Raw genomic sequence first — 14,161 nt, 5'->3', positions numbered from 1 at the left:
TATATACATATATATATATATATATATATATATATATATATATATATGTATGTATGTATGTATAAATAGATTTTTATATAGAGATTATTTATATCGAGATTATATATATACATTTATACATTATAATTTAAGTTACAATTATAAAATAATCCAAGCATGGATTTTATTTCATTTTTTAATTAAATTTAATTTTATTTTATTTTGGTTTTTTTTTATCTTATTTTATTTTATTTTATTTTATCTTATCTTACCTTATTTTATTTTATTTGAATGAATGCATGAATTTATGCTCCATACTAGCCTACAGCATTTATAGCGTAAGCTAGTTTGCAATGCCCGTGCCTAGATGCTTTTAAATTACATAAAAAATGGTTAAAAACAAATAAATAAATAGAATAAATAAATGAAATAAACAAGTGAAATAAATTGAAATTATTTGTTTATAAAAAAAAAAAAACAACACACAGGCACTTCTGTAGACAGTTCTTACGTCACGAGCATCATTAATACGTGCCGTCCAATACAGAAGGACCCCTGGACGCTGTAAATTACAACGCGGGCTAATGTAAACTTCAAAAAACTGCGTATTTACCGCCAAAGTTTCCATGAAATCAAAAAAATTAACTGGGAAATATTGAAGCTCACATGGATTTAACGTCCTTTCGATGCTGTCTCACCACAGAGGAGTGAAGTTTTCCTTCTGAGCTGGTAAAAAAAACTAGCTGGCTAAGCTAACAGCTAAAGCTGGTAGCTGATAGCTGCGCAGTTTCGTTTCACAGAAAACACCCACTTGACACTAAACTGTTTACTTTAGCCGAGTTATCCTGCAGAAATATATCTTTGGAGAGTGGTATGGACCGACTTTGCCTCATTTTAATGTCTGACTGCTGCTAACTACAACATAACCAAGAGGTAAAGGTTCATATTAAGACCAGGTTTTCGCAGGTTTTGAGATTGTAACTTTATAATCGTCAAGTTGTGGTTACGTGGAGGATCGAGGGTTGTGAAAGTACAGCCATGTCATATGTCGAGTAGCTCCAGTCTGCACTTCTCATGAACATAATGTTCAAACATGAGAGGCACAAACTGAGGCTCAATGTCCAAGATAACCAAGTGATAATAAGTCATTTTTGATGGCTGTGTTGTGTTTTCCTACTACAGAAATCACTACTGTCACCTAACACCTAAGCATACATATTTTGTTAATGTTGTGAATTACTGCAATTCTTCAAACTTGAATCCCTTATGAAACAGCAAAGAATAAAGTATGTTTGCACTATTTCCACCTTCAAGAACATTTTTTAGATCAGAGCTGAGTAATATTGATGGCACTGTTGTAGTGTCTTTCTTGTTTTTCCTGTTTTCATACACACGGTTTGTACACGTTGAGTATACTTCCTCCATTTAGATGTGTGTGTGTTGGTAATTTTCCCCTGGGCCACATTTAAAGCTGAGAACATTTGTTCATTATTAGTTATCATTAACAATTTTTAAAAGATAATTAATCATTCATAATGTAAAATGTGAAGCGATTTGTCAAGTCAGAATTCAACAGCCTACAGTGATTTCTTTAAACTGCTTACTTGCTCTATTGTACAGATAAAGAAAAACAACAGTATTAATTTCATAATGATATTTAAAAAATAAGCAAATCTTCACATTTGTGAGGCTGCAGCAAATGTTTTGGTATTTTTACTGTATAAATAACCAGTACAGTGTAATGTGATGCAGTTTACTGTATGCAGAGTTCTCTCTTTCTGGTAAAATTTGATTTTCGATCACCCCACTAATCAGTTAATTGACTAATTGTTTAAGCTTCAGCAGTTAGTATGCTGCAGTGCTTTTGGCTACATCTGCATCATTGTCAGACCTGCTGTGTGGAATAGTCTGCATTTGTTGTTTTGTTGACCTTGCTGCTTTGTTCAATATCACGTTTAAAAATTACTATTTAAAATGACCTTAACCCATGGTTGCTTATTTCCTGTCACAGTTGTGGGTTTTATCTTAGCTGTTGCACTTGATCCATCTGACAGAGTATTTTATTCTTACTGTCCTCTCTGCTCTGTTCCAGCCATAATGAAGAGAAGAAATGACGCATCGTCGGCAGCCCTGCTGGGGGCCAAGAAGCGCCGTGATGACAGCAGTTCAGATGAAGAGTCAAGATTATCCAGACAAGGTAGATAATGTTTTTATTTAATTTATTTTCCCACGCTAAACAATGTCTTGCAAGATTTTAGGTCAGCTTATTTTGTGCCATAATTTATGTCTTGAGGGTTAGATGGATGGATGGATGGATTGATCGATTGGGAAATTCTTCTATTACAGCAGCAGGTTATTCAGGCATTGCATGGGACAGTAAATATACATATCAATACTAGAAGAGAGAAATGTATATCTATACAGAAATAAACACAACAAGTATACAACATAAACCCAATGTAAATAACATACTAGAATACACTATACATATAATAAAATATAAACACAGGATAACATACTATATACATTAGACAAGTGAGCAAAGTGTGTAAAGATGTGCAAATTCACCATGAGCAAAGTTATTGAAGAAGCAAAAGAGTTTGGAGTTTGGAGTTTGGTTGAGACAGAAACTGTAAAGCTGAGAGTTCTCTGTTGGGCAGAGGTGAGGCGTTGTAGAGAGTTATTGCTTTGGGCAGGAAAGATTTCCTGTATTGGTCCTTGTTACAGCAAAGTTGAACCAGTGTGTTATCCATAATGGATAACAGTTTGTTTAGTGTCCTCCTCTCCATTACAACTTCAAAGGTGTGTGGTTTGCAGCTAATTATGGAGCTGGCCTTCTTAATTACTTTATTAAGTCTGTTGGTGTTGCCGGCTCCAGTGCTGCTCCCTCAGCAGACTACAGCGAAGTACAGTGCACTGGACACAACAGACTGCTGGAAGATTTCCAACATCTTCCTGCACATGTTGAAGGATCTCAGCTTCCTCAGGAAATAGAGTCTGCTCATCACCTTCTTATATACAGCCCCGATGTTGGTCTTCCAGTTCAGTCTGTTGTCGATGTGGACGCCCAGGTATTTGTAATCCTCCACCACGTCGACATCCTCTCCCAGAATATACAGGAGCTGTGTAGCTGTCCTCTTCTTTCTGAAATCGATCACTATCTCCCATGTCTTGGCCAAGATCAGAAGCAGACGATTTCTTCCGAACCACTCCACAAATTCATCCACCAGTGCTCTGCACTCCTCCTCCTGCCCATCACTTACTCACCCAACCACTGCAGAGTCATCAGAGAACTTCTTCAAATAGCATAACCTGGAATTGTATTGGAAGTCTGAGGGAAAACGAAGGGAGACAGCACAATTCCCTGTGGAGCTCCTGTACTACTCTCCACAATTTCAGACAGAGCACTGCCCTGTCATCAGGTAGTTGGTAATCTAGGAGATGGTGGACGTGTCTACCCTCATCGCTTGCAGCTACTCCCTCAGTAGCAATGGCTGGATGGTGTTGAATGCACTGGAGAAATCAATGAATGTGGTTCTCATAGTGCAACATGTTCCATCCAAATGCAAGTGAGCTCGCTGCAGCAAGTGGATGATGGCATCATCCACTCCAAGATGAGGTTGGTATGCAAACTGCAGAGGGTCAGGCGAGGATTTTGTTAAGTTGCAGGTACTAATATTTTTGTATTGGTTGCAATATATCCAGTTGGACAAATAACTGTATAATAATGATAATAATCATAATGGTGATGGAAATATCAGTAGGTGATTTGAATAAAGAGAACATGAACACTTTACTTGTGAAACATGACAGTTTGTTTCTCAAGAAAGAAAAAGGCTGAGCCTATGAGGTTTACTCAAGCTTCGACCGGATTAGGAAAGACTGAAGTGTATCTGTGACGGACTATATAGTCGATTTTGACTCTCAGATGCAGAAGTACAAGATGGATCTTCCCGATGCTGTTAGCTTTCAAATTGCTGGATGCTGCATGCTTGGATACGAAAGATCAACAGTTAGCTCTCACAGGTTGTACAGATCTGACTTTTTCATTAATGAAATCAGCATTGAAGGGGATATTTGGAGGAAAAACGTCTGCTTTCAGCATGGGAACTAACCAAGAAACTGCATATATAACGGAGCAGAGGGGCAAGTTATGGCCCCAAAAGGATCAACAGAAGACTCCATTGCTTGGCACAAACCCACTGGACAGGTACAGTCGCAGATCAAAGTGCACTGTTTGTCAGACCACATTTCACTGGGCCAAGGACTGTCCTCTTAAAGGTTAGCAAGTCAAGTTAACTGAAGATAGTAACACAGATGAGGTAGAGTAGTGCAACATCACTCCGTACACAAAAGAGTAGAGGTGTCATGATTCTCCAAATCCACCTTTTTCTTTCTTTCTTTTTCTTTTCAGATTATGCCCTGACAACTGTCATTTAAATTTTCTAATTCTTCTTTAAAGGCTACATGATATCAAATGTGATATAACTGCCTTTTAAAAAAAAAAGTACCACACTATGGCCATATGGTCAAATTTAAAGAATTTATTAAAATGTAATAACAACATAACACAGAAATGTTCCTTCACATTAACATGTCCGGGTTTGCACCACCTTTCACTCACATAGAGTGCAATCCCTCCTCCCTTCCTGTTACCGCTCCGTATAACATCTCTGTCCACCTTAAGAGTCCTGAAGCCAGATACAGCTGCAGTGTGGTCCAGGAAGTGTGAGTGCAGCCATGTCTCCGTGAAACACAAAATGCTGTACTCAAGGTATTCCTTCTGGGTCTTGATCAGCGTGCTGAGCTCATCCATCTTATTGCATTCCCCATGATGATTGCTGGAACGGAAGGTTTATATTTCCTCTTCTTCTCTCTCCGCTAAGTTCCAGCTCTGCAACCCCAGCGTCGCCTCTGCAGCTCCTCTGGGATTTCAGGCCTCTCTCTAAGCAGTAGCACTGGTTTACTCAATGGATCAGCTGGCTGCATTAGTAAACAATTCCTTCACTTCTCTCTGCATGACTCGCCGTTACAAATAGTGTAGAAAGTAACAGTACAACCATGCGAAAAATTGCAAAACAAAAAATAGCCATTGCTGCTCAGTCACTGAAACAAAATAGTTGAAAAAACACACACACGTACAAGAAGATAAAGTGATGAAAAATCAAAAGACTCAATGGGAGCTACTGCAACAGGCTGCAACCCAGCACGAGATGGTGCCATCTCTTTATTTGTTGATGTTCCTGTTTCTACATCAATGGTACCAATGTGTGTCTGTTGGTTTTGTCCTGTCCAGACTCGAGCCAAAATGACTCCCTCAGTGACCAGGAAGATCACAGACCAGGATTCTCCATGCCCTCCATATCCTTTGATGCTCAAGACACAGACGCCTCCTCAGACACCTCCAAGTTCTCAATGTACAACAGTGTGTCACAGAAGCTCATGGTAATGTATCCAAAACCCTCACTAACACAGTTTTTAATGCTGACACTTTTATCTTAGACAGGTTTCTTTTGCAAAGTGTTCAAATGAAATACAAAATGTCTCGCTTTCCTTTTTTAACTCCTCTGTTCTCTGTTACCTCTTCAACTTTCAGGCCAAGATGGGTTTCCGTGAGGGTGAAGGTCTGGGGAAGTTTGGCCAGGGACGCAAGGAAATAGTGGAGGCCTCGACGCAGAGAGGGAGAAGGGGTCTTGGCCTCACACTGCAGGGCTTCCAGGGAGAGCTCAATGTCGACTGGCGAGATGAACCAGAGGTATGCAGCGTATAATAACGACCATTTCTTCTGAATTATGTGTCAATAATTGAAATTTAAATTATGTTCATTACTCATTAGAACTATTTTCTGCTGTATCCATCATGATAACGTTTTTATATGATTTGTATTTCTCATCTCCATTGTTCTCTCCCTCTGTCTGCCTCTCTTCTATCTCTTTCACTGTACAGCCCAGTTCTATAGAGAAGGTCGAGTGGTTCCCAGAATGCACCACAGAGATGCCAGATGCGGATGAGCTGAGGGACTGGATGACACTGGGACCGGTAAATACAGAGTTAGATACATAGATAAATCCTGTGTTTATTGTTCACCCCTGCACGTCGTACGCATGGTATATACTTGTTTTTGACTTGTTACAGAGAAAACTTAAGATTGAGGATGAGACAGAGTTTTGCACTGAAGACCTCCTGCACACCGTTCTGAGGTGCAAGGTGAGTGGTAGTAACGAAGCACTTCACTGTGTGCAAAGCTCTGTTAAGTACCTTCTACACTGGATAGACCTGAATTACGTGACTGTAATATTGCCGAGTTGTGTAACCACTTTGTCTGTCGATGGTCAGACGGTATTTGATAACCTGGAGGGCGAGGAGATGAGGAGAGCACGGACACGTTCCAACCCATACGAGACGATCAGAGGAGGAATCTTCCTCAACAGGTCAGTCTTTACACAATTACTAATTTATTATTGTGGGTTTTCATTTTACTTAATCTGCGCATATTGAAAAAAGTTGAGTTACAGTGAAGTGGATTGTTGTTAGATGTCATTTGTACATGATATTAATTCTGTGAAAGTAAAACGATATCACAATACTATTAATAAATATGAAATAGAGAGTGAAGTAACAGGTTTTCTTCTTCAGTTACAAGGTGTGTAGTTAGTCTGTTGCTTGCCAGCGTTTCCATGACAATGACAACTTCTATCATGTGTTCACTGTATTTAGAGCAGCTATGAAAATGGCCAACATCGACCACTGTTTCGACAATATGTTCACCAACCCAAGGGATTCACAAGGGGTGAGTTGGTCAAAGCAAACTGCCGCTTTGAACTTGCGTTGGACCAGGACACACAGACCCATATAAACAGATGGCGACGTCTCCTCCGTCTCTCATTATGTAGAAATCTCTGACGAAGGACCGCGAGGGCGAGCTTCTGTACTTCGGTGACGTGTGTGCAGGGCCTGGAGGCTTTTCAGAGTACATACTGTGGAAAAGACGCTGGCATGCCAAGGGCTTTGGCATGACACTGAAAGGACCTTGTGACTTCAAACTGGAGGATTTCTTTGCAGCGCCGAGTGAGCTGTTTGAGCCATACTATGGTATGTTCACAAAAACTCACACTCGAGGGAGGAAAAAAAAAGTTATGTTTCAGATGATGAATGATTGAGTGAAATTTTAACCTCTGTGTGTCCCAGGTGAGGGAGGGGTGGATGGGGACGGTGACATCACTAAGCCAGAAAATGTGACCGCTTTCCGAAACTTTATTCTGGAGAGTACAGAGAGAAGAGGGCTGCACTTACTCATGGCAGATGGGGTGAGACTACTACGCACACGCATTTAGTATATTTGTATTCACTGCTCGTCCTCAAAACATGCAAAAATCCTAAATTTCCATATTAAACAGGAAATGAAGTGACAGGTTGAAGTGATTTTTTTAGCTTTCTGGGAGACTTTGGGTTTGACAGCTGTTTCTGTGACTGTCAGGGTTTCTCTGTGGAAGGACAAGAGAACATCCAGGAGATCCTGAGCAAACAGCTGCTGCTCTGTCAGTTCCTCACGGCCCTCTCTACACTCAGGACAGGTATGTGTGTGCATGAAGTCTGCATACCTGTGAAATATATGAAACTCCAGCTCCTGCTGTTTCTATCAAACTAATGAATTATTCAGTATTTTCATGCAGTTTTTGCATACATGTACTGTATATTTAGGTTTAGGCTAAATCATAGTGTCTCTTTGACTTCTCCAGGTGGCCATTTCGTCTGTAAGACTTTTGACCTCTTCACCCCCTTCAGTGTGGGTTTGGTCTACCTGCTCTACCTCTGCTTCGACAGGATCTCTCTCTTCAAACCTGTCACCAGCAGGCCAGCCAACTCTGAGAGGTGAGAATGAATATGAATATGTAAAAAAAATCTGTGTGGATTTTGTAATTTATTCAGTGCAAGTTGGTCATTATTAAATTGTTATTGAATGTTGTCACATTATTGCTGCACTCCTCTGTTGGATTCACTAGACTATAATACCTACAAGCTGTATAATGCAACATAAGTAATCTGCCTACTTCTCTAACATTAACAGCTTTTTTGTGGCTGATCAGGGGCTGTGAAGTAACTCTTTTGGGCAGCCCCAAATACATTTTCAAGCATGAATATCTGCCAAAATATTCATTCAATTAAAAACAAAGCAAGGCTGACAAAACAGATGATAGATCATGAACACGCCTACAGTAGTAATTGGATTTAAATTTAATATTTTAGTGCTGATTGGGAAACAAAGTGGCAGCAACACACAGTAGTGGAAAACTCAGTAAGACACATCACTACATGATATGACATGGAGGCACATTTGACTCTCGGTTTCCAACACATCATCAGATCCCATGTTGGACATTACTTCAGATTTTTTTTTCATGTTTTTCCCTCCAGAAAAACATCATAAAACTGAATTTATGATGTGATATTTGAGCAGAAAAAGTGACTCTGCTGCATCTCAATCAGATGAAGCTGGACACTCTTTCCTGTTAACAATCCAATTTATGATTGAGACTAAGAAAAGTGAATTATTACGTAACATTTTTGCATAAGTGAAGCTGTAAATGTTTTCTCACACAGGTACATAGTGTGCCGTGGTTTAAAGCCCGGTTCAGACGCTGTCAGGGAATATATGTTCAGAATCAACCTGAAACTCAACCAGCTGAGGAACACAGACAGAGACATTACAGAAGTGGTCCCAATGAGCATCATCAAGGAAGACACCGACTTCTACCAGTATATGGTTAACTCCAATGAGAGGTAGAGACACACTATGCTAAAAAAAAAAAAAGTCCTTGATTATCGCATTTAAAACAGTGACTGACGGTGATTACATTAACTCTCATTGCAGCCTCTGTGCGGTCCAGATCAAGGCTTTGGCTAAGATCCATGCTTTTGTCGTAGATCCGTGAGTAACCTGTCTTGCACACTATTCACCACTATTTCACTATTCCCCAGTGAACAGGGATTGTTTTTATGTATATAACTGACTGTGTGACTCTGTTGGTGTCTTTAGGACCCTTTCAGAGCCGCGACAAGCCAACATAAGGAAGGAGTGTCTCAAGCTCTGGGGGGTGAGTGTGGGATACAGAAGTAATGCAGTTAAATAATTGAAAACATAATAATGATATAAATAGTTTATGAAGTTCCACTGCTAAATATATTATATGTCTATTTCCAGGTCCCAGACAAAGCCAGAGTTACTCCTGCTTCCTCAGACCCAAAGTCAAAATTCTACGAACTGGTTAAGGTCAGTTAATAAATCTGAGATTAAAGAAACTCCCGCTGATACATGTGTGCTGTCAGTTTTTTCCCCACTTAATTAATTAATCATGAAAGTAAAGCATCTTTGTGCACTTGTGTTTTAAACTTTAAACAGTATTTCCTAGATGTTGAGAATTTAATTGTGGTGGTTGGAAAAAATCAGATTTTAAAACAAGTAAATAATAAATAAAAGAAGCACTTTTGTTGTGAGTGTTAAGGCGGACTGTCCAAATAAATTCTAGTAATGGGAGACGCTGTTATTAGTAGGTTGGTTTTAAATGTTACATTTGTCTATGTCTGTCTTTCTATTTCGCCTTACATGTGTTGCACCTCAGAATTCAGATGTGGAGTCGTTCCAGTGTAAGCTCACACCTCTCAACTCAAGCACAATCGATAAGTTGCGTCACATCCTGGACCACAGGTGCATTGTGGGAGGTGGAGAGCAGATCTTCCTTCTTGCGCTGGGGGTGAGTGGAAAAAAACACAAAGCACCAAAATGTAGGTCTTGAACTTGTCTTTTGTCTTGCCACATTACTCCCACAATCAACTTCTTTTTGCATCCATAAGAAACAGTTTATCTTTTTCAAGGTTTTCCTGATATTTTGGATATTTTATGTACAAGACCATTTTTATCTCTTCTGGAAAAGATAAAAATCCAGAGCTGACGGGGAGTTCTGTTTACTCTTAGAGAGGCTAACCTGACTGCCAGAGAGGCTTTACTGTTTCTGTGCACTTTAACCTGCTATTGACACCGATTTCATCGTCATATCTGTTCTCCCCATTATCCACTGACTTATATAGAAGTCCCAGATATACACATGGGATGGGAAAATGCCTGTGCGCTGGAGGAAACTGGAGAGCTTCAAGCTAGAGCTGCCAAGAGATACACTTCTAAGCGTGGAGATCGTCCAAGAGCTGAAGGGCGAGGTGAGAGGAGGGAGTGGAGAATTTGAAGAGCTAAAATAGAAGAAATATGGGAGCCAGTATTTCAAACTCTTTATCACTGGCTCTGTTTCTGTTATTGCTTCAATGATAATCTCATTATTAGTCATAAGATGTGATCATCAAGAACTTTGTTGAACTTTTGTTGTATCATGATTTGGCCGTCTTTAAAGTTCTAGACATCCTTTTTTTCATGATTTTAAAAATTAGAGCTAAAAATAACTTGCATTTTGTTACAATACACCTGAACAGACCTTGTATTTGCCACTTATATCTGTGGTTTTACATGTTTGGTCCGCAGGGCAAAGCTCAGCGTAGAATCAACGCAGTTCACGTCATGGATGCATTAATACTAAATGGCACAGACGTAAGAGATCAGCACTTCAACCAACGGTAGGACAATGTTACCTCTAATCCTGCACCAAACCTTTCCATCGTCATACTCACCAAACTGCTAATATCACACATGTCACATATAAGTTCAGGCAGTGGAAGTGTTAGATTTATTTACTATAGTTAAGTAAATGGGGCCCATTGTGTGTCCAGGATCCAGATGGCTGAGAAGTTTGTGAAGGCAGTGGCCAAACCCAGCAGACCAGACATGAATCCCATCAGGTATTACTGTGAATTAATCTGACCAAGTCGAATGTCATTTATGTGCAGGGGTCTTATTCTCACCAGGAGCACTGGATTGGACAGTATGAGGAGTAAAATGAGCTACAATACCAGTCAAAAGTTTGGACACACTTTCAAATCCACTTGAATTAGAAAGTGTGTCCTAACTTTTGACTGGTTCATGAGAAAATGTTTCGAAATGTTGTGGAATTTGAGCATGAAGCTTGGCTGCAGGTAGATTTTGTCTTAATCCAATTAATGCATTTTCTGATTACGTAAATCCTACATGTTCTTGACAGTACTCTAGATGCTGACAAATACTGGTATAGCATCTGTGATAAAGAATAATAGAAATCCAAGCAAAAATGTGAAGGAACTCTTGTTAAAAACGATCGTCATGGTATTTTAATGTAACATCCGTCTTTTCCCAAACAGAGTGAAGGAGGTCTACAGGTTGGAGGAAATGGAGAAAATCTTTGTCAGGTATGACGAGATGATTAATAGTCAACATGAACTATTACATGAAGGGATTTTCTAAACGTTCAAGATTTTCTCCTGTTTGATTTTTTTTTTCGTCTTTCGCTCATCCAGACTAGAGATGAAGGTAACAAAGAGTTCAGGAGGAGTCCCGCGTCTGTCCTACACCGGCAGAGATGACCGACACTTCCTTCCGACAGGCCTCTACATCATTAAGACTGTCAATGGTTTGTATCTCTGTGTGTGTGTGTCTGTGTGTCTGTGTGTCTTTGTGTGTGTGTGCTGCAGCTTAGTGTCAGAAAATGGCAAATTAATTTTGCTTTGCTGTTTTAATCAACTTTAAATGCATCCCTTAGAGCCGTGGACGATGGCATACAGTAAAAACTCCAAGATGAAGTTCTTCTATAATAAGACAACCAAGGAGTCCACCTATGAAATGCCACCAAACTCTGCGTCCCCCTTCCAGTATGTACCATCCTCTCTGTGAATTTCTTAATCATCCAATTGAATTTTGTATCTGAAATTGTCAGTTCTATAATGGGGATTTTGTTTTTTTGTACATTAGAAAATGATGGTAACCTTGATGATCTCATGAATGAGTCGTATCCTTTCTTTGTCTTCGTCCTCAGCGTCTGCCACTCAGAGCGTCTATTCTGGGCCTGGGTGGAAGGAGTCATCGTTCATGATTCTCAGACACGGATGGACCCTGAGAAACTGTCCAAAGATGATGTGCTGTCCTTCATCCACCAGAATTACCAACCATGAAAGGCTCGGAGCTCTGCTACGGCTTCGACCTGTACACAGAATGCACTAATTTATGGAGGACACACAGCCTTAGAAATCGTTATAATGCAGTTCATTATTTGATATTTGAGGGATTATAAAAAAGACTTCAGCTTGTTATGAAAAGCTGAAATTTAGTTTTTTTTTAATCCCTGCTTTTATTGTCCAGTGAATATCAGTTAATAAACTGCTTTATAACCATTTCAAAGCCCTCTAAACCCTCCATACTATGTTTCTAAAGAGTAAAGATAACCAGGTTGTAACTGGAGCTGTTTCTAGCAGCGATAGCTGGTCTCCTTATAAGCAACAGACACTTGACAAACCACTTTGTCTTTCTGCCTTTTCCACTGCCCTTGGCTCCATGAATTGTAATGAAAAGAAGTCGTCTCACAGGACAATATGGAGACAAAAGCTGCTGCCATTGTCTCTACATTGAATTGCATGTCCCTGTTGATCGAATTTTACTGTTTCCATACATGCCATGCTTGTGTGTGTGTGGGTGTGTGTGTGTGTGTATATATATGTCACATTAGCGATGACAAGAGAGAAGCATCTGCAAACTGAATGAAGCTAGATAAAGCTACAAAATGCTAAACTATGCATCTATATCTGTCAACACAGTCCTGTTCGCCTCAGTCTACGCCTGCTTTAAGCACGACTGCTCCTCCTGTCATCGCTGTTGTAACAAGGATCTATTTACCTGGTCTCTCACAACAACAAGCTCCTTGTTGCTGCTCCTGCAAATCTGTAGCTGGACCCTCCCAAAAACAACAACAACAAATACACATTTATCATCTTGTAGCTTATCCTTAACATCATTTCCACATATCAGTTACAGATGTAGCAGCTTTTTCCTCTTCATACCTGATCTGTCATCGAGTGAGTGTGTCAGTTAAAGATTTCTGAAGGTGTCCTGTTAAGTTTTAGGTTGTTTCTACCCCGACACCTCTTCGTTATTGTGCCTCATATTGCCTGGACTGTGTGTTTCTTAAATACTGCAAATTAGTTATTTTTTCTTGTAAAGTTGTCTATCAATCTCTGATGTAAATAATAATAAATGGGAAATGTGCTTCCCAGAAATTACTCTCAACTGCCCAGTGAAATTTAATTGACGATGATGATGATGATGATACATCAAAATAATAATAAAGGTATTTATTTAGTAGATTTAGACACAGCCCCTCTACAAGACACAGTCAAAGGATTACACAGCAATACCCAGTTGATGTGCAAATTACCAAACAAATTAGCAATATAAAGCAACTGACACACAGTGAATCTGGGACTTTTGTGGCCCTTGGAGGTCAGAGGTCGTGGTACAACTGCCCACTCTGCTCAGTTTATCATCCATCCTGGATGATAACGCTCATTTGTTCTCAAATTAAAGGACCACTACATAAAATACTACTATGGATGTATACATATATATGGTCCAGTCTGGTTTAGTGATGTTGGTGTTAACAGATTCCAGTCCTGTGTTTAAATTTTTGGTGCAGGAGGCTTTTTCTTCACATTTAAGGTGGTGCCTTTAAATATCTCAGTGTGATTGACAAATGCAAATAAGTTATGGAGCACTGGACAGATTAGCCTGCTTAAAATGACTGTTGTCCCTAGATTCCCATATCTTTTTCAGAACATTCCCAAAAAGCAGTTTAGCTCTTTTATTAACTTTATCTGGGGTGGCAGCCAGCCTCGGATACATAAGCCCTTCTAATGAAGACCCAAAGCATTGGGGGAGGGATTGCTATAACTGATCTCTATTACTGGCCTAGTAACACCTGGGAGGGTTGTCATGAATGTCCAAGTCAGTTCACTTGAACTTACACCTGAATGTGTGAAGATAGAATCACGTGATCTTCCTTTTCGCTCCTTCCCCACTATCACTGGCAACTGGTACATCATACAACAATCCAGTTATAGCTCACAATCAGAATATGGTCTCAATTTAGGAAACCATTTGGTCTCCAATTAGCCTCCTTAATGGCACTTATCATGCCAAACCACCTCTTTAACCCAGCCAAGCTGTATCTATGGGGGATCAATGGGGTATTTGCATCATTCAATCGATTGGCTGACAACT

General features: G+C 39.7%; 1 protein-coding gene across 2 annotated transcripts; it reads left to right on the top strand.

The window, feature by feature from the left end:
• Positions 1-506: 506 nt before the first annotated feature.
• Positions 507-13,164, top strand: cmtr1 (cap methyltransferase 1). 2 transcript variants are annotated; one of them, XM_067571888.1, is made up of 25 exons: positions 507-708; positions 815-912; positions 2,072-2,176; positions 5,276-5,424; positions 5,576-5,734; positions 5,926-6,018; positions 6,115-6,186; positions 6,316-6,410; positions 6,697-6,769; positions 6,873-7,071; positions 7,168-7,286; positions 7,457-7,553; positions 7,719-7,851; positions 8,581-8,760; positions 8,852-8,908; positions 9,017-9,074; positions 9,182-9,250; positions 9,600-9,731; positions 10,066-10,191; positions 10,508-10,599; positions 10,753-10,821; positions 11,257-11,304; positions 11,413-11,525; positions 11,655-11,763; positions 11,928-13,164. In XM_067571888.1, the coding sequence occupies exons 3-25, from the start codon at positions 2,077-2,079 to the stop codon at positions 12,061-12,063; spliced, it is 2,478 nt and encodes an 825-aa protein (XP_067427989.1). In that variant the 5' UTR covers positions 507-708; positions 815-912; positions 2,072-2,076; the 3' UTR covers positions 12,064-13,164. The 2 variants fall into 2 exon arrangements, with proteins under 2 accessions (XP_067427989.1, XP_067427990.1); XM_067571889.1 differs by lacking the exon at positions 815-912.
• The last annotated feature ends 997 nt before the right edge of the window (positions 13,165-14,161 follow it).

Source organism: Thunnus thynnus, chromosome 18, assembly GCF_963924715.1.
Source record: "Thunnus thynnus chromosome 18, fThuThy2.1, whole genome shotgun sequence".
Lineage (NCBI taxonomy): Eukaryota > Metazoa > Chordata > Actinopteri > Scombriformes > Scombridae > Thunnus > Thunnus thynnus.
The sequence above is the reverse complement of the archived record's forward strand: the minus strand, read 5'-3'. Positions and strand labels throughout refer to the sequence as shown.